The 27,963-nt window shown below is 32.4% G+C and overlaps 2 protein-coding genes across 3 annotated transcripts in view; one reads left to right on the plus strand and one right to left on the minus strand.

Annotated features, from left to right (window-relative positions):
* The window catches only part of LOC143073048 (transcription elongation regulator 1-like), a 28,844-nt gene extending 10,816 nt beyond the window's left edge, over window positions 1–18,028 (minus strand). Inside the window, exons 1-14 of one of the 2 annotated variants that reach the window (XM_076248285.1) lie at window positions 17,850–18,028; window positions 15,002–15,314; window positions 14,633–14,803; window positions 10,064–10,229; window positions 8,484–8,525; window positions 7,844–7,962; window positions 6,971–7,100; window positions 6,541–6,677; window positions 5,499–5,596; window positions 5,084–5,220; window positions 4,750–4,801; window positions 4,092–4,257; window positions 3,431–3,639; window positions 2,916–3,066 (exon numbers count right to left, since the gene is read on the minus strand). In XM_076248285.1, coding sequence (XP_076104400.1) covers window positions 2,916–3,066; window positions 3,431–3,639; window positions 4,092–4,257; window positions 4,750–4,801; window positions 5,084–5,220; window positions 5,499–5,596; window positions 6,541–6,677; window positions 6,971–7,100; window positions 7,844–7,962; window positions 8,484–8,525; window positions 10,064–10,229; window positions 14,633–14,803; window positions 15,002–15,314; window positions 17,850–17,983 — 2,025 coding nt within the window. In that variant the 5' untranslated portion in view covers window positions 17,984–18,028. Of the gene's footprint in view, window positions 1–2,915; window positions 3,067–3,430; window positions 3,640–4,091; window positions 4,258–4,749; window positions 4,802–5,083; window positions 5,221–5,498; window positions 5,597–6,540; window positions 6,678–6,970; window positions 7,101–7,843; window positions 7,963–8,483; window positions 8,529–10,063; window positions 10,230–14,632; window positions 14,804–15,001; window positions 15,315–17,849 lie in introns of both variants that reach the window. The other variant, XM_076248284.1, reaches the window with a different exon arrangement.
* Window positions 18,029–25,966: 7,938 nt separating this feature from the next.
* LOC143073054 (phosphatidylinositol 4-kinase type 2-alpha-like) overlaps window positions 25,967–27,963 on the plus strand; it is a 32,010-nt gene continuing 30,013 nt past the window's right edge. The window contains exon 1 of the mRNA XM_076248293.1: window positions 25,967–26,716. Coding sequence (XP_076104408.1) covers window positions 26,408–26,716 — 309 coding nt within the window. The 5' untranslated portion in view covers window positions 25,967–26,407. The remainder of the gene's footprint in view (window positions 26,717–27,963) is intronic.

Below are 27,963 nucleotides of genomic sequence, written 5' to 3' on the forward strand. Positions count from 1 at the left end.
ATATGAGAACAAATATATGTGTTCATGGGACAACATTCTCAGCTAACATTATCAATTTTCCATCTTCAAGGAATTGTGAAACCAAGGTAAAAATCATTTGGAAAAAAAATGTAATAAGTTCACATCATAATGAACATGCATACAAAGTTTACAGAAGATAAGACCACAACTCCATACAGAACTACAGACTGACACACAGACCAGACCAGAAACAAAATGCAGTCCGTTTATCCTGCTATCAAATTGACATATGATTTCCAGGTCAATGCACATCTTCCCACACTAAAATATATTAAAAATCCTATGGGATAAGAGATTAGATTTAAAATATGTAAATAAATGCCTTTTTTCCATTAAAATGATTATAATGGGAGGTTTTAACGACCTTAACTGGCACATTTGGTTCCATTACTACTAAGAACAAACAAAATTACTTCAGAGTATTTCATAATAACCTTAACCTTTAATAACCATCTCTATATGATGTCAATAAATTTTACGTCAAGAAGTTAACAATCCCAACTGCACTATGTTTAACCAAGAGAAAACAAGACCTTGCTGTATCTCTCTTAAGACAGTTCAAAGTGCAGCAGTGATCAAGGCAGTCAGTTGAAAGGTTTCAAAGTCCAATTTCACATTAAAAAAACAGGCAAATAAACTATAGTTAACAAATACCGCATGTTGGCCTTAATATGATAGACTGTGGCTCCTGGTTAACATTCAGCCTCATGTGCTCTCGTTTCTGAAGCTAGACGCTTAAAGGGACAAATCACAAAATATTATACTGAAATTTAACTCATTCAACAAAATATTATACTGAAGTTTAACTCATTCAACAAAATATTATACTGAAATTTTTCTCATTCAAATTAAAATTCTCTTAGAAATTTCTCAAATTAAAACTTTTATTTATCAATTATCATTTAAAATCATGTACAATCTTTAACAACTATTGCTATGGCACTTTATCAAAACAGAAAACAGTATAACTTAAAACTGTGGATAAATAAAAGAACTTGTCTAACTTCTGTGAAAACTTTATTTACTACAACTGTTATCATTATCTTCAAAACCTTGTCCTCATCAGATTCTCTATTAACTCTTATAATTGCAATTATGTAAATTGACCAAGACACAAAATTACTTGGTTGTATGAATCAATGCTCTTGAAAAAAAGCAACCACAAAATTATCATCTCATGTTAAAAATGTAAAATACAATGACAAAGCTGAAATAAAATGCTTTTATTAACCTGAAAGCAAAAGTACATTTTAATGAGTTTCATATGAAATGTGTCTTTTCACATTTTTAAACAGGTTATATTACGAGTATTTCCATTTCATGTTTTGTTATTGGACCTACAAGACACATTTCATACTTAATCATGACAACCCTTCCACAGTTACATAAATTCAATAAAGATATATTTCATTTTTGTTTACATGTCATTTGTACAGTATCAATTTGTTTTTGTTTGCTTTTCATGTTTTTCATGTTTACATGCAATGATAAAATACACTCAGGGCTTCATAATTTTTACTTTTAAAAAGCAAACCAATAATTTTAAAAGAATAAAAGATTTTTTTAACCTTTGCATACTGATTTTGTTGCATGAAAGTTGACAAATTGGTGGGTACAAATTTTATTTAATCAAAAATTAAAACAAAAATAATGGATACTCCATTTTTGGTTTTGCCAAAGTTTGCATACAAGCCTAAGAACAAAAACTTATGAAGCTCTGAGTATTAAACATGTTTGTCTGCAAATCCCTGAAACATAAATCATGAAGTGATGATGGAATCCAAGAGACAACAAGTACAGGCATCAATTGTTATTAACATAAAATCATCCTTGATGATATTTGGATGAAGTTAAAGATATGTAACTTGAATTTTAGGGAATGTCTCTCTCTATGGCTATACAGACTATTATTAAACAGCTCCCAACAGTAAAATATTTTTCTTGATCAAGTGACAGAACCTAAATTGTCACAAAAGCAATGTTTTATAACACAAAACAGAATTGTTTAATCCCAAAATAAAAAGAGTAGCTATCAAAAAGTATCAGAGACATGATCAAATGTTGTATGTTGCCTTAAAGTTTTATAGGTAGAAGAAAATAAAAGAGCTGGACATAAAAGATTTAAAATTGAGTTAATTTATCAGTAACTGAAAACAAAAACAGCTTCTGCTAACTTGTACAAAACAAATACAAAAACTTTCCTTAAAAAAAATTCAAGCAATTATTCAAAACAAGAGCTATTTTGTTTATGCAGTTTTCATATTGCAACCATGATTTAAAACAGGAAGATGTAATACTCACAACTTGCAGGTATAAAATACTAACAATACTAAAATTTCAGTGAACTGTTGAATTGACCAAGATAATTTCACCTTGTGTCTCTTGGTTTCAACATCAACAAATATTAGGCCTCAAGTCTCAAGAAAAACTTAATATAATCTTATAACAATTAAATATTTTTTCTTAAATTAAATAAACTAGTATAAATCATTTTTTTTCTTAAAAATATACCAATCCTACATTGTATATATCTATTCATTATTGTAATTTCATTATAGATAAAAGATATCAGATAGTAATTTATAACTGTAGAAATCAAAGTTTTTAAATACATGTAAACATACATCTGTTTTCAAATCTTATAAAATACTGACAACTTTACATATCTATTGAATGCCATTGATCATATCAAAACAAGAAAACTGAATCAGAAAGATTGAATTAAGTGAAGTTAACCAAACCTTACCTGTAGTTTGGTGTAAATCTGTCATGTCAATGCCCTAAAAATCATTTCTTATAACACAGCTTGTAAACTTTTATCAGAGACAATTACAAGGAGACTTGAGGCCTAAAAATTAACCACACAATAACTTACGTCTCTTTCTGTAACCTACCTTTTCTTTTTGTAGTGATTTTTCCTCCTTTTCTTTGCGCCTTAGATCTGAGCAGAAGTCACTGAAGAGGGCTTCACGCTCTCTCATCTTTTCAATGCCTTTGAATCTTTCATCTTTAGCATATTTTGCAGCAAACTCACTGAAGGATGATCTGATATAAAAGAAAACGATATATTCATCAAATTGTATATCCAGCTTTTTATGGATAATTTTTCTCAAATATATACATATTTGAAATAATGGAGATAAAAACTTTGAGCACAATAGTTTAGTCCAAAAATGTTATTTATATGACTGGTGGAGTTGTTATTGTGTAAATACGCAATTGGCCGTATTTTGGTCTTAATTTCTCACAGCAATTTTCACTAATGGTGCATTTTTAATTTAGATAATACAAAAATTGATCGTCTGTTGGTTGCTTAACATCCTACAATAAATGTGTAAACACCACTTTTCATGTATATATCAATTTTGTACTTTTATATGCACATCACAAAATACATAACAATACTTACTTTCCGTGCAATTTAGCATCTTCAAGTAAATTGCGGAAAAAATCCTTCTTTTCTCTGAGTTTGCGATGTTTCTCTCTTCTTTCCTCTTCAGCCCTTTCTTTAACATACTGCTCAAATACCTGTTTCCTTTCTTTAGATGTCAGTAATAAATACCTCTGGTCAAACACAATCTTGTGAAGTTCCTTCTCCCATGTGGAAAATGCAGATACCTGAACAAACAAGTCAATATTTTCTTTAAATGCTTAATTTACGTTAATTCTGAAATATTTTTTTTCAAAAAGGTACAGGATTTCACAAATATTTATTCAATTTCATGGAAAATATTAATCCATAACAAAATAAAACAAATCATTTACTGGTTGATACAAAAGCAGTTAACTAACACTATATCAAGTGTATTGAACTGTTATTAGCTGAACTGCTTTCCTGTGATGTTTAATATTAAGTTTTTGTCAATTGCATATGAATATCAGTTATGACAATTTTCAGTTATGACAATTTTTATTTTAGAGTGAGGCAAAGATCAATCAAAATACAAGCTTGCACTGTTAGTCACCAGTCCGATGCCAAAGACTAGTAAGTTTTTGATTAGACACATGTCTGAGTATTTGTCTTTAAACTAGTAGTTGGAAAAGATTTTGGTGCAGACTGAAGTACATACATCTTTTTCTGATAACATATCTCTGAACTGTTTCATCCTGATTTCTAGAGGTACAACAGCCCTCTGTCTGGCTGCCTGCACCTCTGCCTCTATAGCTGCTTCTTTCCCAGCGTCGATAGTCTTTGGTCCATTGTCCTCTTCCTTCTTGGTTTCATCTTTGTCCAGTCTACAATAATATATGTTCATTAGTTATAAGGGCTGCTCCATAAAAAACATATATGGAATACATGAAGGCATATCACAATATATATCTCTAGTTAGTGTTAATGACTATTTTGTAAAGAGAAAATGTTAGAGAAATTCTAAACTAGCCCCTATAATCAGTTATCCCATATTTTAAAGTGCCTTCCCTTACAAAATTTTATTGCATTGTGTAAGTTAATGCAAATAAAAATATGAACACAGATTATGTTCTACCTGCTTTGTGGTTAACTCAAACCTCTAATTTGATAAATTGCTATATTACTGCAGGTAAACAATGCTATCAGTACTCTCAACTTATCATTGTGTTCAGTTTTAATTTATAGTGAATTAGACGAAACAGAAACTGCTTCTTGGCATTGTGATTGCAATTGTAAATAAAGATTTTTTACTTCAGTGGTCACTGGACAATCAAGAAAAGCTAAGACAATATGAAACATAGTAATTTTAAGTTTACTTCTGTTTCTTTGTCTGTGGTTCATCATCCTCTTCTTTCTTCTCTACTGGATCTGTAATAAAACAAACAACTTACAAAAATGGAAAAAGAGGTATACTTTATTTTGATTATTTTTTAAGAGGATTTTATCTTCATCAATTTTCTGGGTATGGGCAAATACAAAATGTAGGTACAACATACTAGTCTAACTTATTTAGAATAAGAAAATAAATAAAGAATTGGAAATCCTTGAAACCAAAACAATTCAATTGTTAAACAGTTTTTCTATTGTCATCATAACTTTACAATAGGGACTTTCATAATAAAAAAAACACAATTTAAGATATGTATTTACTCTTTCCATCCGGTTGACTTTGAACCATCTTGTCTACATCAGCTCTTCCTGCCAAATCCTCAGGTCTTTCCCAAAGGGATGTACGTGAGCTTGGATTGTAGAAAAATACCCTGGTATCACCAGTCCAAACCACACACCTATGACACAAATATAAAAAAAAATCAGATGAACATTTCATGCATTATAATTCCTCCAGACAATAACATTACAGTGCTTACAGTAAGGATTTAGCAAATTCTTGCTTGATCAGCCAATTTGTATTTTTTGCCATCATTCAACCTGAATATTTATAATATATCAATCATGTAGTCAACGTCAAGAGAAAGTTGATTATTAATGTACATGTATCTTTCAATCTTCATAGCAGTTTTTCAGAACTTTCAAAGCACTATGATATCGTAAGAAAATAATTTACCAAGGTGTCCCAGGTACAGGTGTACTTGAAACTGGTCTGGCTTTCTCTGCTGCTTTTTCTTCTTCTGATTTCTCTTTGGATTTGTCCTCTCGCTCCTCCTGTAAAATTAAAAACCAGCAATTAGATAATATACTTTGTCTTCAATACTTTGTTACTTTATCTAGGAAACTGTTATACAGTTCTAAATCTTTGTTTTGAATGTGAATATTAGATTAATTTGTGATCACCAGGTGTGTAGCATTATATGCTAAGTCCTCATGAGTTTTGTACTTAAAACACATACATAACATACTCATAAAGGAACTTATCGTCGCTGGGCTTCCAAAATGTTGTAAATTACAAATTTTTCAAGAAAAAAATATCTCACAAACAGGCTTTGAAAATTTTGACAAATAACTTTTCTAAAATGTCGTATGAGAACTTGTACATTTTTGTAAATAGCAGTAAAATTAAAACTTTGACATTTCTGGATTATTGGAGAACTTAAATAATTTTCACAGAAATAAAGAAATGTACAATTATTTTATTCCAAAAGCCATCCTACAACGATTTTCAAGTTTTCATAGAACATTTTGGAAGTAAACTTTACAAACAACTGACATTGGCAATTTTGTAATATGTCTTATTTCAAACGTATTGATTGGTCTAACTGAATGCTATTTTGTAATACCAAAGATTTCCTCCCGCCCAGACCATTGGTGTCAAAAAATATTTTTAGCCAAAAAAGTCATATACAACATTTAAGATTCCCAACGACGTTATGCTCAAATATTGTGCCATTTGTTAGTCTGTTAGCACTTTATTTCCATAACTTCTTGTAAACAAGTGTCTTGATTTCAATGAAGCTTTCACAAAATTTTGGTACCTAATGGCACTAGGTACTTAAATTGGATCTTATTTCACTTATTTCTTTTTATTCTGAATCCTTTTATAAAGGGGTGAGGCAAATATAACATTTAGTGATCTCTGCTCTTTTTTTTTTATAGTTTTTGTTAATTTATTGTATGTACACAATAGGAGCCCTATAATTTGTACAACATACATCTTTTGTGACCTCTTCCTCATTAGTCTCCATGGGTGTTTCTTCTGCATGTCCATTCATTGTGGGACTTTCCTCTTTCACAGGCTGGACTAGAGTTGGTGGTGGTTGTTGTGTAGCTTGTATCTGTGCTATCTTGGCTACAAATATAATATTCATATTAAAAATATTTCCTCATTGAACTCAATTGTGTGATTTGACAATCAGCAAGCTAAGCATTTTAAAAAGTTATCTTGAAAGCAGTAACAATACGGTTTGCATACATTTCCAATTCAGACATATATCTACCTTTTGACACTTGGTTATTCAAAAGCATTTCTTCACAAGTATATTTGATCTCATTCAAGCTAAAATAAAATATCTAAAATATCTAACAATTGTAGCATAAACATTTCAATAAAATATTTTTTTAAATCTATTTTTATACACTAACCTTCCCAGTCAACAAGAGTTTGAGGTTTATCCCAAGTTGATTCCATTGTCCGTGAGTTGTAAAAGTATGATCTGCCTTCAGCATTTTTATGTTCAGACCATTCTACTACTTCTGCTGGCTTTGGAGGAAGCTGAAATTATAAACTCCATGATGAGTCACCAAGTCAAAATAATATAAACAGGAAAAATATCTGTGTACAACCTTTTTATTCTTAATTGAAAGTGAATGATACTTTCAGCGTTTGAAAAAAAACCAGTATAGAGATACATTATGAAGGGCTTTTTTTCTCATGTCTATAATACTTTTAGATGAAATATGAGTATGAACTGTCAAAAAATATTTCAAGCCTCTACCCATTAGATCATTTAATCTAGGTGCTTTAGAACGACTCATACTATACTAATTTTTTTTTTGGAACAGCCCTTTGGTATAATCGAAAATGGGTTCCAAATAGTTAGTACTAATGAATAGACAACTTTCGAGTTCGATGCATTTCCCTCAAAAACTCTGGTATTAGTGAACGTCATTTGTGCGTTTAGGTGTGTCGTCACATCCATTCAAATGTTGAGCGAGTGGTTGGAAAACTATAATTCTATATTGTACAAATTATTCTGCAAATTGAATTCTCAAAATTGAAAATCAGCTCTGCTGTCATTAGGGAATTGTCATTAAGAACCTACAGAACAACCCTTATTTCTAGTTTATCCTGAACAATGACGATCACTAAGACGCTTGATGAACGTAAATAGTGCAGAGATACAGGCGACCCCCTCTATCTGGTAAATGACGTCATAAAGGTGTGTATAAACATGTGACTTAAATACACGTTCTTATGTCAAGATGATGTCTTAAATTGACAGGTAAGTTGAATACCTGAACCGTAGAAGGTTTCTGTAATGATGTGGCATCAGTGGGAGACTGTCCACCCATCTGAGTGGCATTAGGCAAGACAGCTGCTGGAATGGCTGCTGCTACTTGTGGCATTGCCATACCTTAAATAAAAGGATATCAAATTAATTATATTTTCTTCTAAATCTGATCCATAGTATGCTACATATGATCACTTTGTTAATACACAAAAAAAATGAGTGAAATGTAGTAGTTGATAATATATACATGTTTAAAGAAACCTAAGATATTATTTTGACCAACAAAAAAACTCAAACTTTTAAAAACTTTAATTAATGATCTTTAAATTGCTTCAGTTTATAGAATTTGCAAATAGTTTATGAATATTTCATTTTTTATCTGAATAAACTGTGTAGAGATATCTTAACAGCAGAACATATCAATATTTCCTCGATATGAAACTTCTTTGGATAATATTTCATGTAATTACTGACTGAAAGGGTCGGCAGTCTGTTTAAATTGATAAAGCTATAATTCTATCTTCCTTAAAATCCATATCAAATGAAAAACACAAATCATTAAAAAAATAACATTTTTTTCTGTTGCTTAAAAATGTGTGTATGAAAGTAAAATATCTTTTATCTAACAAAACATAGTAACATACCTGTCAGTGTTGGATCTGGTGTGACTTGTGGCTGTGCTGCAGCTGCTAAAAGAAGAATTTCAAACATTTTAGAAAAATAAAAAATGTTTTAATTCTGATTGAGATAGCATTACAATTTTGATTCACTTTTTGTCGAGCCTTCGACTTTAGTCGAAAAAGCGAGACATAGCGATCCTACATTCCGTCGGCGTCGGCGTCGTCGGCGGCGTCAACAAATATTCACTCTGTGGTTAAAGTTTTTGAAATTTTAATAACTTTCTTAAAGTAAACTGGATTTCTACCAAACTTGGACAGTAGCTTGTTTATGTTCATAAGATAGTATGCAGAAGTAAATTTTGTAAAAATAAAATTCTATTTTTTCCGTATTTTACTTATAAATGGACTTAGTTTTTCTGCCATAACATTACATTCACTCTGTGGTTAATGTTTTTGAAATTTTAATAACTTTCTTAAACTATACTGTATTTGTACCAAACTTATACAGAAACTTGTTTATGATCATAAGATAGTATTCAGAAGGAAATTTTGGAAAAATAAAATTCCATTTTTTCCATATTTTACTTAAAAATGGACTTAGTTTTTCTGCCAGGAAACATTACATTCACTCTGTGGTTAAAGTTTTTGAAATTTTAATAACTTTCTTAAACTATCCTGGGTTTGTACCAAACTTGGACAGAAGCTTGTTTATGATCATAACATAGTATCCAGAAGTAAGTTTTGTTAACAAATAAATCCATTTTTTGTGCATTTTACTTTTAAATGGACTTAGATTTTCTGCCAGGAAACAACGCATTCACTCTGTGGTTAAAATTTTTAAAATTTTAATAACTTTCTTATACTATTTTGGACCTGTTCCAAACTTGGACAGAAGCTTGTTTATGATCAAAAGCTAGTATCTGTATTTTACTTATAAATGGACTTTTTAAAAAAGTTTTAAAAACATACTGTATTTTTACCAAACTTGGACAGAAGCTTCTTAGAATCATAAGACAGTATCAAGAGGAATATTTTTATTGATTTTATTCCTCTTTTGTTGAGCCTGCAATTAACAGCATAAGTAGGCGAGACACTGGGTTCCGCGGAACCCTTAAGAATTTTTTATATTATTTTTTGTGTGTGTGTGACTGTAAAAAAAATTCTCAATTCATTCACCCTGTTCATGATCTATTCATATAAATAAAAGGTAAGGTGGAATACAGGGCAATATAGCAGCAACATTGTAACAGATATTACCCCCTCCATTACCTAAAAAAAAAAACAATGCACACTTGATCAAGGATATAAAGTTGTCCAACAATATTCTTCAAGGTTGCATTGTACGATTGTGCTAAGAAGGCATTTGACAATATCAAACCTTTTTAGTAAGAAGGGAATATAAAATATGTTCTGGGTTTGATGCATGGTTCACCTTCAGCTTCATGAATATCTGGCTTGTCTAACATCTGCCCTGATTTTTTAATTAGTATAAGTGGATCCAAATGAGCTGGAATCATGAACCAAGTCTTTGTTTTTCTTGTCTGCAGCATACCCTTCGCTATTGCATTCTGTGCTGGATTTAATCCCTATCCCCAATTACCTACCTTGAGCTACTGCATTCTGTGCTGCTGTAGTAGGACCAGTTTGAACTGGATTTGGTGTAGTTTGTTGCTGGGCAGCCATCTGTTCCACTTCTGACTGAGTTATGATTTTAACATTTTCTGGTCTAGACCAAGCAGCTTCTCTAGTCTTTGCATTGTAATAATAGGCCTTAAATTAAAACAAAACATGCTGGTAAATAAATTGTTATTATATGTAAATTTTTTAATAAATTTGGGAAAAAGTTATCTAGAGGCAATTATTGGAATGCATAATAGAACAAATTCTAATTCTTAATGCTGTACACCCTTGGAAAAGCTTTGTATAGATTATCGGGTTTTCTACACATTGATATCATAAAATATCAGCCGCGAGCCACAATGTGAACCTTTTTGGCGAGTGAGCGTAGCGAACGAGCTAAAAAGTTTCACATTGTGTCGAGCGGCTATTATTTTACGATATCTATACGAAGAAAACCCGATTATCTTTTTATCGTTCTATTACTGGTCGTTTCTTTCTCCCTAAGACAGTTTTAAGCTTGACAAAAGCAAGCTTGATAACGTCTCCTCTCGCATTGTGACGTCGCTGATAACTTCTCCTTTCACATTGTGACGTCCCTGATAACTTCTCCTTTCACATTGTGACGTCGCTGATAATGCCTGGTCTCGTTTTGAAGTCTTGATATGAGAATTACGGAGCAACAGAGCAGGGTGGTATAGGCAGAGGGAAGGACGATAAAAATACTTATATTGTTTGGGTGTGACCAGGTCACCACTGACCAGGATTGAGATTGAAGCAATGACCTCTCACACTTAATCGAGCATGCTACAAGACCTTGGATGCAGTTAACAGAAGTATAGGATGAATATGAATTAAAGGGATAATTCACGATTTTTCACTTATCATCTTATTATGTTCATAATACCATAAAAAAACATATTCACCAAGTTTTATTTTGATATGAAAAGTAATAAAGAAGAAAATTGGAAATTAATAATTTTATTTATCCGATTTTCCTGACTTATGTGACGTAGTTTAAGTCTTTTTGCATGCCGGGAGTGAAATTAATCTCATTTAAGTCTTGTTTGTTAACCATCTAATAACACGATTTAAAGCGCATTGCCGACTTTCGGTGTAGCTATAATCAAACTAAAAATAGGTGATAGCCATGCAACTTTTAAAATTAGATTGAATGATTTATGTTTTAACGATTTTTGATCAAATTTTAGTAATAAAAGTAAATCATACAATAAAACATTTTTATGATTTTTTTCCAGACAAATACTTTAAACCGTTAAAACATAGGAAACTGACATGATCAATAGTGTATTAAAAATACTTGTTTTTATTGACCTTTTTGCTTCAGTCCAGCAAATATTACCTGTAGTGTGGAAATACAATGTGTATTGTTATGTGACACTTAGTGAATGTTGAATGCGTGGTTAAACTCTAGGTAATTAAAAGATTAGCATTCTGTAATTGTAATCTGTGAATTCTAGCCGTCACAGTTTACCGTTCCAGGTGTGAACAACATTTTGTATGAATGATACACAGACACAGAAAATGTAAAAAAAAAAAAAAAATTTAGTTGAGTAATAAGGTCGCACAATAACTGGATAGTCATTGTATATCTTTATATTTTGCGTAAGCTCACTTTTAAATGTATTATGACTGCCGATTACTTTTGTAACCATGAAATACTGAATTAATTTAATTGAATAAATTTATAAATAATCCGTGTATGAACTAAAAATTGTGCTATTTTAAATTAGAATTGGTAACCTTGAATATTTGAAACAGATCATTACCAATTGCAATTATAGAATTTGGTCCATATTAAGGAATTAATGTTCTCATCAAAATATTTTAAATCTCACAACGCATAAATACTCAGCTATTTGAAGAAAAAAAAAGATGTTTAAAAAATTGACAAAAAAATTAAGGATCTTCTTGGAATGGAATCGAAAAATTACGAACGAATATTGTTCTTTGAGGTGTGAAAAACATCAACAAAATTTATACATAATTGGGGATGTCCCTATTAAAATAGTCTTCGTCTCACAACGTATAATGCTTTAGCTATTCATTTGCTATTTGACCAACGATGTTAAAAAAAAAAGACAGAACCAAAATTTATTGTCATCTTTCCTTATTTTTGTATATAATTATATGTCTGTTTTAACTGTCAAGAATACCCCTAAAGCGGACAAGCAGTTTATTCTTTAAATTTCTGTTATTGAAAACCAAGAAAGAAAATAAATCCCAAAATTAATTTGAAACTTTGATACTCAATAGTTTTCCTGGAAAAAATCACATCCCTTGGGGATAATCAGTGTGAGTCCAGTGACATATATATTACATACATGTCAGAACAGGAAATTTGGCATAAAACACTTTCAGAACCATGTTCACATTATTATCCATTATACCCAACAATTGTGATGATGACGAATTTCTTCCTTTGTTCAAGAACAATCTAATTGAAATAAATCTGTGATTTTACTAGTACTATGTCCATAACTTCGATGAACCAAAGCAAGTTAGATATCGACCTGTTTTTAAATAAAATTGGTTCTCTTCATCTTCTTTTTCTTTTGGTATACAATAGTCCATCGACATCCGATGATTACATACAGTTGGCATACGTGGACTAGTCTATTTACAAAACTTTCACCCCAATTTAAACACAATGTATGTTTCTTTCTTATGTTCAATGTATACATGTATATTTTAAATTGTGACTATCTATAGTTCCGTACTTTCTATCCAGGTGTATAAACGAATGATCAGCAACAAGTGCATACATTTTTGTTATATCAATACTTCTTGTGTTTTAAACTGTCCTTCACTATTGATAACAAGTATATACTTACATTTTCCCAAATACCCTTGGAAAAAATATGTAAATAGATTTTTATTTTATCAATTTATTTTTTTTGGAATTTTTTAGATTTTTGTAAATAATATTCTTTATGTAACAACAGAAATGTTATTTAAAAGCAAGCGTAGGAGTTTAGTAATGACTAGTATATCACTATCGGACACGCAAGACAGAGATGTATATTATACACCTGATAGTTCAAAATAGAAAATTACAAGTTATCAGCTGTGTACACTGATCAATACCCTCAGAAGTGAAACAATGCATGAACTTGCAAGCCCAACAGGAAAGTGCTTAAAGTCATATGAAACCAGTGAGTGGTGAAAAATAATATTTATCCACTATTGAACCAATGCATGTTTATATCATAAACTTAGTCCTCTGTGCACGATTTTATCATTTTTTACGCAAATATATCATATAATCGTCAATTTCTTTTCTCTCTGTCTGTTATGATTTAACAAACATGGTTGCTCATTAAATGCCGTATTTTGAAGCCGAAGTTTACCGATTGTCACCTTATAGTTAACAAATAACAAAAAGCATGGGTATTGAGCACGTGTTAAACATGTACAATCAGATATTAGTTTATTTTAATGACAGATCCATGCGTTTTGCGATCACCGGAGTTTTACGAGGAGGGTTACGCTCAGGTCACTTTGCATATGGAAAATATGTCGACGAATTGCTTCCTGGAAGCAAGCAATTAAAAATAAGTAAAATTCTTCTAAATGTGGACAAATTAAAGAACTTTCCTCAGAAAAAAGTATATGTACATCTGTTGTATAATGCAAACTATCCATTTAGTTATAAAAAACATATGCATATTTTTTTTTAATTTGAGGTTTCTTATGACTTTAAATACATGTCACCTCACAATACCTTTTGAAGTAATACCTTTAGCCATGCCGCATGGTGATCAGATAAAGGAAGGTCCAAATTTATTTAAATAAGAACTTATTACATAATAGAATTATGAACAAATTAGATTTTCGAAAATAATTTTCACGGAACACTTCTTTATGATCATTAATGAATTTGAACTTTGACATTTTAGCATATTCCATATAAACAGTTTAAAAACGACAGACCATGGTTATTTAAAAAATAATAACATTTTCCGTATCAAGTTAGTAAGTTGGATAAAACAACCGTACTATTGACAAGATATCGACGCGCAATTACGACTACATTAGGTTACTGTAGTTTTGGTCCTTTGTGGGTTATAGACATATCGTGGTTTCAAAATGGAGAAAATATCAAAATGGCGGCACGCAGAGGATTGATAATCTAAATTTAAAATTGATGGTGATCTCTTATCTAGCAGAATAAAACTTTGATATTTATGAATTTGAGCATTTTTATACAGAATGGATATAATATCAATTTTTGATTTTTTTGCAAAGTTTCCCTTTAAATGAACATAAGATAACAATTCCAAATAAATGTGTTACCTGGATGAAACATACTTTTGCATCAAAGATTAACTATTGCAGTACTTCATAATCGTTACTTCACTGAATGACCTTTAAAAATGAAACACTTTGGCTTTCATCCATATCACAGGACAGCCACTATAGGAGTATGTGGCACTTTCCTATATTCATTGTTTAAATTACAAATGATTTCATATGTAGTTTCTCAAACAAATTAAATATTCTGGGGTTAATTTAGAATACCAAGACATAAATACCTTTCCTTCCGCTGTCTTAGTTTCCACCCATAATTCTTGATTTCCATCCATATTGGGTACTCCAGGTTGCATCTGCCCTGGAGGAGGAATACTGTAACCTGGTGGTGGCATGGCAAAGTTTGGTGGAGGCATGCCTGGTGGCATCCCAGGAGGAGGCATCATAGGTGGTCGCTAATGAATTGAAAAAACACAAATATTTTCAAGGGTTTTACTGAATATATCAATTGCAAATTCTTTCATCATGTTCATTATTCTTGATTTTTAATGTTATAATTTCTGTTAACTTGAGTTTTTAAAAAGAAATTAACATTACCGTTACAGTCTGGCCAACATTCAAGTTTACTCTGAGGGACTTTTTGGAAAACTTACCATTCCTTGCATACCAGGTGGTGGTGGCATCCCTGGAGGTGGTGGCATTCCTGGAGGAGGAGGCATACCCTGATAATTCTGAGGTGGTGGTCCACCAGGCCCTCCTGGATGAGGTCCATAATTTGGATCAAATGGAGGTCTTCCAAATGGAGGTGGGCCTCGCATTCCTGGTGGGGGTGGACCCCTCATTCCAGGTGGTGGGGGACCTCTCATTCCAGGTGGTGGTGGGCCTCTCATGCCAGGTGGTGGTGGCCCCCTGTATCCTCTTGGAGGACCTCCTGGTCCTGGTGGACCTCTAAATGGTGGTGGTCCTCTGAAAGACATTCATTTTTTATTAATTACAATGAACAGAATTATCATATTTTAAGAATAAAGACGTCATTAAAAAAAAAAGTTCTCAGTCAACAAAAATACTGATCTAGACATAACAGATTTTTCAACATCAAATTCCAGTTTAGTTTCCTGTCAAAACAATGGCGACAATCACAAATATTTTTTGTAAAACAATGTGTTAGGGACTCAAGGGATACATCCCAGTGACTCACAAGTTTCAAAAGTGACACATTCAGCTGGATTTGTATAAGTCCAGGACAAGTATACACGTCTTAACGAGAACCTTGAGTGAGACTACACATCAGAACTATTTAGAGTAAGATTATTTCTGAATCTTAACTCTAACTGACCCCAATACTTTTAATTGCCTTGCCAAAATATTATTCTTGAAAAGGTGTTAAAGTGTTCTAATCAGACTTCAAGTAATCTGCTACAATAGTACATTAGGCCATAAAAAAGAATAGGTTTGTTTGCCCAAACGCTACCTACCCAGAAAAAAGCTGCCTACTCAAATTCTTTTTTTGTCCTGATTTGAAGAAGTTTTTTTTTAATCAGATAGGCATAAAGACTAATTAACACCTGATACTTCAATTTCTCTTTTTGAAAAAAAAAAAAGAAAATACCTACCTACCTACCCACTGTCTCAACCTTTGGGTAGGGTTTGAGCAAACCAAATTTTTTTTAATTGTGGCCTTATTGACTCAATTTTGTACTATTCAGATCAACACATATATATTATTACTAGATTACAACAGGGATCTCCATGGCCTGTTTAAGGCGCCATCTTTCAAATGTCTTGCGCCATTGTCAAATGACTCGCGCCATCGTTCAATTGTCTTCCGCCATCGTTCAAAACTGTGATCGTTTTTATAGCCTGACGCCATTTTTTTTAGCAATTATAATTAAATGCATGTAATTACATAACCCTCAGGCTTTTTTTTTTTTTATAGTATAATCCAATAAAGTTCAAACGCCTGAGGGATATCCGGATTAAGATCGCTAATCACTTGTACCCGAGCTTGTTCAGGTAGATCAACAAACCAGACAGGAGAATATTATCTGAAGATAGACGATTCATTTGTCAAATTATTTAACTAAGTTTCCGCAAATGCTTATGATAATTCGGATTAAATAAATAAATTAATAATCCAGTTACAAAGTTTAACAAGTCGACCACGTGCTTTAATTTTGACTTACGCAGCATCCCCCTTTTTAAGAAGTAAAAAATAAGACGTAAAACAGTAATTATTATTTCATCGCAAATAACTCGAGTACTGCTGTATTGTAACGATAATATAGAATTACTTTAAAAGTTAAAGAGTAAAAACTTTTAATATTTCTTGTAAAGAAATATCGTATCGTAATTCCGATTTCATTTCGTAGTTTACAATCAAATTGATACATCCGCGTTTCCGGTTTCTATTCAGACTCAAAAGATGAATGTTGCATAGCATCGATTTACTAGATAAAGTCAATAAAAACCTTTTCATTTGACAATGTTTGCTTTACAAATCTTTTTAACTTTTACATAACCTGTACGACTCGTTTTGTCGTTGCTGCAAACCAGCCATACCGATAATGGGTTCATGACTTCTGAATTTGACAGTGTCCGTGAAAAAAAAAGCTCCACATGATTTTAAACCCAAATAACAATTACCAAAAATAGCAAGAAAACTACATGGGGACCTCCGTGATAGCTATTGGTCGTTCTCGACTAAGGGAAAGGGAGGGGGCATGAGGGCTTGGCCTTTGAAGGGTTGAAAACGGCAATTATTGAAAATATGTATATACTTCTATATAGAATTTATAATGAAAATTCAAATAAATATAATTTAAATAAGCAATGAATTAGCATGTTCACCTATCCTTATATGGAGGGATGAAATACTTCGATTGCGCTACACTGTACGGTGTAGATACGGTTTATGATGGTGAAAGTTCCTCCATCGTTCAATTTTCATCCATGGAGATCCCTGTACTTGGGAGTAAAATTCAAAACTATAAAATGTATGAACATCTGTTGCTTGCGCAAATAAGTGGATGCATGTGTAACACAGAATCAAACTTTAAAATTTTCAGGATTTTGGTCATGTGTATAAAGAATTAAAGAACTTCAGTGCATGATTGTCTCCATAGAAAAAAAAACAGCAAATGATGTGGATTTTAATAAAATTGTGCGTTTTAACGGCTGACTTATAGTGACAGTTGTTCAGGAAAGTTAGCAGATTTATTCTTTTTGTAAATAATAAATAGAGAAAATTTTACAAAAGGGGGAAGTCCATGTCATTTTTGGTGAAAATTTTTGATAATTTTTTATCTCCATTTGTTGCAACATGGATGCGCACATTAAATCAAATTTCAAAGTTCATATTGGACTAAATGATAATATTGTCGCCTACGGAGCAGACAATAGTTTGGCAATTAAAATTATCCATACGCCGGCAACTGGATCAATTTTTAGCAACCAAGATGGCCGACCATACAGAACATAGCTTTCATGCTTCAGTTTTGGTACCTTGGTCCTCTCATATATCCTCTGCCACGCGGAGGGCCGTTATATTGATTTCTGTGAGATCTGAAATCACGATCACCATTGTCTCTAGGCCCATGGTCATGATGATCATGTTCATTTTGTTCATCGTCGCCCATCTTGTCTGGTCGCGTTTTTCTAGGCTAACTGGTTCCGATTTTCCAGTAGGTACCAGACTTGGTAGACTAACATAGGCTAAACTTGTTTCATCCTACGTCGTCGTCCGGTTTTTAAAGGCGTTTCGATCATACACCAAGTAATACTACTTCGGCTTTAGTCACGAGCGACAGTGTTCGAATAACGTCATATTAGAATACTTCTTCGGCTTTGGAATATAAAATATTAATATTGTCACGATTTTGGGACATCTCGGACCAACTAATAAGACGAGTCGAACCGTCTTCACAATCACACTATTCTGGATATTGTCTCGATGTTAAAATCTAGGTTGAATTCGTCTATAATGCCAGCTCAGACAAATCATATCAAGAGACAGAGCTAATGCATATTTTAAAAGTTAATATGACTGTTTTTCGCCGAATGTAGGACAGAAAGTCACAGGACAAAAAGTCACAGACAAAAAGTCACAGGACAAAAAGTCACAATTCATTTTTTCTGATTATTTTCTTTGAATAAAAAATGCTTATTTTTACAAAAATATTTTTGTATTTTTCTTGATGTATTGTATATTAACCAACTTTGTAAGCAAAATTTATCAAAAAAATATCAAAGATGATCAAATAATTGTTAAGAAAACAAAATGTCAAAGAAGATTGGCACTCAAATGGCTTCATGGTGCCAAGAAATATGTCTTTTGCATGATTAAAATAAAATAAATCTTCATTTTTCAAGTAAAATGATAAATTCCATTAACTTTAATATGAGTATATGTATTAAAAAGTAAATATTTCAAGATATTTCTCTTATATATTCCAACAGAGACATATAATACAATATTTATATAATTGTATTATATGTCTCTGATTCCAACAATTGTTGAAAAAATATTTGTGACTTTTTGTCCTATCAAATTTGTGACTTTATGTCCTGTGACTTTCTGTCCGTTTACCTTTTTCGCCATCTTGGATTGCAAATAACCAATCATCAAGCTAGCAAAATTTTATACAGGAATCAGTGCATATAACTAATGTGAATTTTCATTAAAACAAGAAATGTGTAAGATTTTAACTTATAATTAATAATATCTTACCAGCGTAGATTATATCGTTTGATTTTTAATGTATTCAAAAATAGGCATTTTAGGGGGAAGTAACTCCGAAATAGTGCATTTTCTGAAGGAATCTACAAGAAATTTTTTTATTTTATATAACAGGCGAAAAAAAACGTACCCTGTCTTTTCAATTGATATTCCTTAAATTAAAGTATTTGCTAAAAGCTATCTTCTCGTATTTTATTTTACAACTCTCAGTATCATTTAGTTATCTTCTAATCACATAATGACGTTTTTCCGGCTTTAATCCATACAAAATGTGTCATTCACAACCTGTAGCTTGAGAAAATGCACGGTGAACTATCAGTTTTATTATATTTTTAACATATCACAATATATACTATGTTTTGGCAAAGTATGATCAAACTCTATAATTTTTTATTTATACTCTAATACCACCTTGAATGATTAAATGTAATATATCACAGTCATGATTTAATGCGAAATAGAATTTCTACTTATGATTATGATAAGTTATATTTTAAATCACATCTTCATTAATTCCAAAATCAAACCTCTCAGCGCTTTCGATTTCTGACATGTCGCGTGGGCACACAAAAATCTGCAATTCTTTAGCCAAAATCAATAACTTGCTTTTTCCTACCCATTGCAACAAAATCTAAAATAAAAAATATATAATTCGGTAATTTGAAAATGAACTATGAACTGAAGAAAACACCTATTAGTCAGTCTATATACGTGATCGTCATTCTACAGATTCATGCGTACCATGCAAATTTGACCGTCCAAAATCTAAAGTTCATTTCACCAATTCACTCATGAGGGTCTGGATGGGGGGGATGGGGGGGGGGGGGGTTCTGTTATTCTGTAAACATTTAATTTTCACCCCTTTTTTCTCTAATCTTTAAAAAAATTAACCCCTTTTTTTCTCTAATCTTAAAAAAATTAACCCCATTTTTTTTTAATCTTCATTTTTTTTTGCCCGTTATTCTCTAATCTTCATTTTTAAGGGCATTATTCTTTAATCATTTAACCCCATCCAAACCCTCACTCATCAGTCTCAGGTATTGATAGTAAATGCTATTTGCTGTTAACCACACACGAAAAAAATCAATAAACTGTGACGAGTTTCCCATTACATTTTAACCACACCAAATTCACTATAATCACAGTGCTCTAAAAAGGAACCCCCCCTTTTTTTTTAGACCATTGACAAGCCATTCTTCTAGATCCAGATATAGCGCCTCCTGTGAAAAGAATGATGTAACTTATGGAAAAGCAAGTCAACTGCGTATTCTCTCTTTCAACATTAGAGGCTTCAATTCTACTGAACAAAAATACCTCAATGAACTGCTCGATAAACATGATATCATTCTCTTACAAGAACACTGGCTCTTTAACTGCGACAAGGAACTATTAAAACAACATCACTCAGACTTTATTTATTTCATTTTCTATATACACATCGATGATGTTGAACTAATGTCCCCAATTGATAGACCAAGAAAACACAGTGCATGGTATTGCAACCATATACAGAAAATCTATGTCTTCAATTTTTTCTCAACTTCAAGACGGGAACAAGTTCTCAAACAACAGAATACAAGCTATTGAAATGTCAAGTCGGAAATCTTACCTTCCTTATTAGTGTACATCTTCCCTCTAGAGGTACGGATAAAAGACATGATGCTTATAGAGCACCATTTGACACTCTATCAGAAAAAAATCCTTAAGTACCAAGAAATAAACTCATCATAGATACCAATTTAATTAGATTGCATAGATACCGGCAGGAATTAAATTTTGTATTTGCGCCAGACGCGCGTTTCATCTACAAAAGACCCTTCAGTGACGCTCGTATGTAAACAAGAGTTTAATCGGCAAAAAAAAAAGAAAAGAAAGAAGTTTAGGAGCATTGAAACCAATTCAATTGTTGTTGCGGGGACTGTAACGCCTTGTTCGGTGCGGAATTTTCTCGCTGCATTGAATACCCATTTCGGACCTTCGGCTGTTCTCTAGTCTAAGACTCTTTGGTCGGGTTGTTGTCTCTTTGTCACATTCCCCAACTCCATTTCAATTTTATCTATTGAGAATGATGCAAGACTATAAGGAAATTTATTCAGGATCATAAGTGTAGGTCAAAACACCTATGACCATTGTCCTGTGTCTGTCAATCTTTATATAGACACAAGGACTTGCCAGAAACAGTACAGAGAAAATACTTGTACCAAAATCCACTGGGAACAACGGTAAATAAAGATAGTATACACTAAGTATTGAGTGCTAACCAAAGGATAAAAATTATTTAAACATGAGAAGACCTTATGGAATTGACCAAACTACAATCCAATTACTTCCTAGTTCGAACAGTGCACTAGAAACATGTTAGCTTATAAGCGTGAGAGGAAATCAAAGCAGGAAAAAACGGATAAGTTGGTCACCAAAATTGGCTCATGCGGTCAGGAAATAAAAAAAAAGCTTTTAACCCTGGAAATAAATCAGGATCACCTGAACATCTTACATGCGGAGGTTTAGCTTTAATTGACTACTTGCCTCATTAACCATCTTCTATATACAAAATATGTGCCTGATGCTATAAAAATGGGACATCTATCTCCGGTCCATAAAAAAGATAAGGACCAACAGTGCCTTCAAATTATAGAGGAATTGCAGTCATCTCGATCATTTGTAAATTTTTAGAACTCTGTCAGAGAGGTGGGACTGAAGGCATTTAAACAAACAACAAAATAGACGACAAAAAGGTTTTGCAAAAGGTGCTTCATCGATAAATTTGCTTTTTAATTGCTGAAGCCATCAATGAGACAAAAGATATAAGTACGAAAGGCTCATTTTAATCCTCCTAGATGCAGAAAAAAGCCTTCCATGTCGTAGATCACATCTTTTTCGAAATTACTTCACCAAGGAATCACAGGTTCAACCTGAATACTGATCAGAGAACTATATAATAATACATCAAACCAAGTAAAATCTTACGGGTGTATCTCAGAAGAATTCAATAACTAGAAACGAGTAAACAGGGAGGTATTTACAGAGCTTACACTAAGATTTCTAGATACTATCGAAGCAACAAATAGGTTTTAAGATCAGAACCATTTATTTGTGTTGTCCAACATGCGCAAATGATATCATGCTATGTGCAACATTGGAACAAGATGCATCAGCTCAACTCAGCATCGTTGAAAGTTGTACCAAAAATTGAGGCTGAGCGAGTTAAGATCAATAGAAAAAAGACTGAAATACTGTTGATCAACAAAAGAACTACCTCACGGCCGGCACTCGGCTAACCGAGAGATTGGTCGGTTAATCTATATTGAGTATGCGGTTTTGAGTATAAGGACAGTAGAGAGTAATGTATTGCTAAAAAAGAGAGAACAAATAAAAACTTTAAGAATACAGACACGAAACACCCCTGGGTGTTGAAACAGTAACGGATTGCGATGTACTCAAATTGATGACTAATGCTAGAAGTATACAAGCGGACAACTGCAGTTCTCCTTTGCACTTATGTAGGTAGAAAGGAACTAAACGGAATAAAATGAATTAAAACTTAAGATAACCAAATGTAGCTGCATACACTCCTTTCCATTTACTTCTTTAGAATGATTTGTAAACAACATATGATTTAGTAATAGAAAAAAAACAATTGGATGATGCTGACGAATTAGGGTTTAACGTTCAGTGACAAATGTCATGTGCATATGAGAACGACAACACGTTATATGTATCCTGTGTTGTATTAAAAAGACACTTTCAGTCGGATTGTAGAACGTGCTACTTTGAACAGACACACAAATTAAGGCTGATTGAAAAATGTTAATAATAATTTTCAATCCATATCACGCTATATTGAAGTGACACACCCTTCAATAAAATGCAAAGAAAGTCAAAATAAAAAATGCTCTTACTAGAATGATACTGTTGCGCCGTATCGTCTTTTTTTTTACTCAGTCAAGTACATCTCATTCTTAACTTTTTCAGTGGGGAAATATAAAGATAGCAAAACTATTATCGTGGCTATAAAATAACTCTTAACTGACACAATTTTTATTGTCCAACCCATTAACAGACTTTATTCCCCTATTTTTCACTAAAACGTGGTATTATTCACGTTATATTACAATTATGAAATATTTACCAATGTCAATTTAATTTTTAGAACCAAAGTACTATCTTGTGTCCTTTAAATGATATCTAAAATTGTTTGTGTCGCCTTTTATAAAAAAAATTGCTATGCGTATATTAAAGCATGTATACTACATACTTGCGCGACGCCTTTTTGTTTTACTGACTAAGAAATGTTTTTACAGGTGGAAAATGTTCTATGATGAGATATCATTTTGTCAGACACTTTTCTTTTTTTGATTTGGTTTTTATAATATGCCAAAAATCCGTCTATTTTACAGAGTTTAACATTGAATTGTGCGTTTTACTCTTAACAGACGTATAACCAACCCGATTAACAGACCAACCGCCCATATAGCCGCATACTCAATATAGATTAACCGACCAATCTCTCGGTTAGCCGAGTGTCGGCCATGCACCTAACCTAATGCGAAAACAGAGCATATAGACACCTGGGTCACGGTTGAAAGACAGGACCGACATAGATCAAATGTAGTAAAGAGAATTTCTACTACTCACTTATGGGAGCAGGTCTACATGGAATAAACGGAAATCCATTGATATCGTACAAACTTTGTTCAAACCTATGTCATAATCAGGATGCTATATGGCATTGAAATTCTTATCTTCAACAAGACGGACATTTAAAACGGGAAAACTTTCAGAAAAAGACATTTACTGAAAAAATTGTTGGTTAGTAAATATATAAACCATATGACCCCTGCATTCCATTTGATCAGGGACTTTCTATAGTGAGAAAGTATAGAAAGTCCCTGATTCGATACATATAGATAACAACATATTTAATGCCGATAGAAATCAATAACTTCAGCTTATATAATTAGGTCCTTGACAATATTTTAAATTTTAATTATATATTTAATGAATGGAAACACACAAGATTGATGATCTTTTTATCAATAATTTATTGACACAAATAATCTATTTAAAAAAAAAACTATTTGACACTTTTGAAAAGTTTTACTTCATTCTAAAAATATAATGTTTTGTTCTTATGTCAGTATGTTATGTACATTGTATATACAAGTTTTACGTTGTATCTTCATATTTTATTTTACCCTATCACAGACAAAATATCTATTAAATAACATTTTTTTTTAAATTACGTGGTGATGAAGAAGATCTCCGACTACGCCGGTCTCACTAATTAGCGACAACAAGAATTTTAGCGACAACAAGCGTCAACAAGCGACAAGAAGCGACAACAAGAATTATTTTAGCGACAACAAGCGACAAGAAACTATTTAGCGACAAGAAAACATTTTTTAATTAAAATTAATTATTGCAATAAATATTAAAAGAATATGCAAAAGAAGATAATTTTAGCGACAAGAAAGTTAAAATTGATAGAAAAAAATGAAACATTATTTACATAATATTTTATCATCTATTATGAATGACAGCCAGTATTACGTTTAATTATTGTATTATGAGATTACTTTTCTTTGTGTTTTAGAGCATATTATTTATCTTATAATTTGTTTTTTAAAACTCTGTTCGTGCAATATATATTAGAATCATATTCAAAACAGTGTAGCTGTCAGTGGCGGATCCAGGGGGGGGGGGGGTCGGGTTCCGGGGGTGCGCACCCCCCCTTTATTTTTGCCGATCAATGCATTTGTATCGGGACATATGTTTTGCACCCCCCCTGCACCCCCCCTTTGCCCTGGGTTAGCACCCCCCCCCCCTTTCGAAAATTCCTGCATCCGCCCCTGGCTGTGGCCATTGATTGGCAACCTTAAATTATCCCATTGACTGGGGCAGATTATGTAAACGTTTGTTTGTAACGACCACTGCTCACTACTTACTTATTATAGAATTTAAGCTGTGGGTCACCAATGGTTCTTAACGCCTTTAATATTAAAATAATTCGAAAAATTATTCAGGAATAACTTTATGTTTTGATTTATATTATTGATACAAATCAAAACATCGTGTTATTCCTGATTAGTTTTTCTAATTACTGTATTTAGGTGTTGAGAACCTTTTGTGACCCCACAGTTTAAGTGTCTTTAACAAGTACATAGTGAGCAGCGGTCGTTACAGTCAAACGTTCACGTAATCTGCCCCAGTCAATGGGATAAACTAAGGTCGTCAATCAATGACCACAGCTACACTGTTTTGAATATGATTCTAAGCTCGCAAAATTAATTATTTGTGCATCATTGTCCTGAAAATATTGACACAAATTGTGAAATACAAAGAACTGAAATCAAACAGGAGGAAAAGAAAATTGAAATGTGAATGTTCACAATCTCTTTCTTTCTCACAAATGTTTCATTTCTTCGACGGTCTATCTATATATATATATAATAAAACATTTTAATTAGACATATCTGCTCGTATATTTAAAAAAAACCATTAAATACAAATTTCTTTACATCTAATAAAAAAAAATGTTTTCTTGTCGCTAAATAGTTTTCTTGTCGCTTGTTGTCGCTAAAATAATTCTTGTTGTCGCTTCTTGTCGCTTGTTGACGCTTGTTGTCGCTTCTTGTCGCTTGTTGACGCTTGTTGTCGCTTCTTGACGCTTGTTGTCGCTAATTAGTGAGACCCGACTACGCTGGTTGTTGCCAAGTAAGTAAACTAGTTTTGTTTTCGTAGATCATCTGAAATTTCTTTGTTAACCAATGTTAGTATATAAAAAAAGGTTTAAATAATTGTTACAATAAAACCTTGAATTCATTAATCTGACCGACAAATAATAGAGTACGAAACTATATGCAACAGGTGTTCGGAACAGCTGAGGAGTTCCGAAACCAAATTAATATTTTGTCATCCTCAAATTGAATCATGTGATGTGAGTTTCGGTTTCATTGTGTTCTCTGATCATAGATTTAATCGATACCAGTATGGATTCGTATTCCAAAAGAAATCGTCAATTCATCAATCAATAAAATCGGTTAAAGAAAAGTGACTCATCAGCATAGCTGCCACAGTTTGACAGTAACTTTTCCAGTTAGTGGTCCAGAGTCGAAAAATCTTATCTTGTTGCTTAGCTAAACGATCAGTAGACAGATACAAATCTGACAAGGACATGTTATAAAAACTTGGAAACTTTTTAAAACAATTTCAAACAATATAATGACACTGGTATCTGTCAAATAAGTTTCTGCTTTTATATTTATAGACAGTTTGTATACCTATTCTATTTTACACCAGTTTTCCTTTGAACAAAAAATTGAGAATGAGTAGTAATTCACATGTACATACTGCAGCGCCACCTCCTGATGTAACATTTTCAGCGCCTGGACTGCCTGATATTCGTATCCCAAGGTCACCAACCCGTACAAACACAAGGGGCAATGAAGAAAGTTCACCTCTGCTAGTTTCCAGAGTTGAACATGAGTATGGATTATTTGAAAATAATTTCCCAGATGATCCAAATTTTCAAGAAATAATCAGAGATGCTGAAGCAGCAATTGATCAAGGAATTCTGCCAGAAAGAATCTATCAAGGTTCAAGTGGAAGCTACTTTGTAAAAAATACCGATATGGTTAGTATTTATATCTTTGATTAATACTTACTAATAACAATGTACAGATTGTACAGTTCCAGATTCAGATTCAATGTACTATAATTATAGTCTCACCATTTACAATGTACTACACGACAATCAAAATATACTGTAAATAAAAGTTGCAGGTCAAAACTAACAAATTGTTTGATGTCTGGCCCCTACCCACATCATCAACATCATAACATGTCATAAATGTACCCACCTTAAAAGCAGCCTACCCTAAAAAAAATTCTGCTCTAAGGTTGTTTTCTTGTGTAAAGTAAAGCATATAGCGTATCTTTGTTTGCTCCACAAAATAAAATCCCTACCTACCTACCCACCCAACCCTTCAGGGCATGGGTAGGCAACATGAACAAAGAATCTTTAAAATGTTACCAAAATGTACAAAAGCAAATGTACATGTATGTTACAATCCAAGAAGATTTATCATGTTTATTAGAGTATTTACTGACTTTTCACTAATATAAAGCATATTATATACATTTACTTGCTTTTTATTAAGTTTATACTGTACATGTTTGTTCATTGAAACTGAGAGTTTATGAATCATAATTTTTCTTCACAAAACAGATTATCTTCTACCTTAAATAAGCCGTGGTGTGAGGTCTGTGAACTCCTATTTTGCTCATCTGGCCTAATCCAACATTTCCTTATTCATGTTATTAGAGTTAATGCACTTTAATGATGATTTTTACCAATTTTTTTTACACCTTTGCTTATGTGATACAAATTAAAATACATGTACATGTACATGTACCATATACAAAATGTAGACATGATAGATAAAATAAACTAGACACTTTAAAATCACAAAAATTATCAGCAAGGTAAGATTTACTAATTAACAAGTAAAATTTTTCAGACGTAGAGATTTTTGTCATGAATTCTATTCTCATCTTGGAGATGACTATCATCAACAAAATTGAGAATAGAAATGGGGAATGTTTCAAAGAGACAACAACCTGACCAAAGTGCAGAAAAAGGCAAAATTTATGAACAAAATCAAATATGATACATAGCAGTACTAGAGGACAAGCATTGAATTACTTGCAGTAGACTATAGAGTTACAATGTACAAATGTACCTTCTTTGAGTTTGAGTAAGTGTGTGAAAAAGGCCCACTTATAATAGAAAAGACATGATCAGTGCTTAATTTGGAAGGCTGTTCTTGTTTTTAGTCCCCTGCCGATGAAGTCGAAGGGGACTTTAATTTTACACTCCAT

The sequence above is a fragment of the Mytilus galloprovincialis genome, chromosome 4 (genome assembly GCF_965363235.1).
Source record: "Mytilus galloprovincialis chromosome 4, xbMytGall1.hap1.1, whole genome shotgun sequence".
Lineage (NCBI taxonomy): Eukaryota > Metazoa > Mollusca > Bivalvia > Mytilida > Mytilidae > Mytilus > Mytilus galloprovincialis.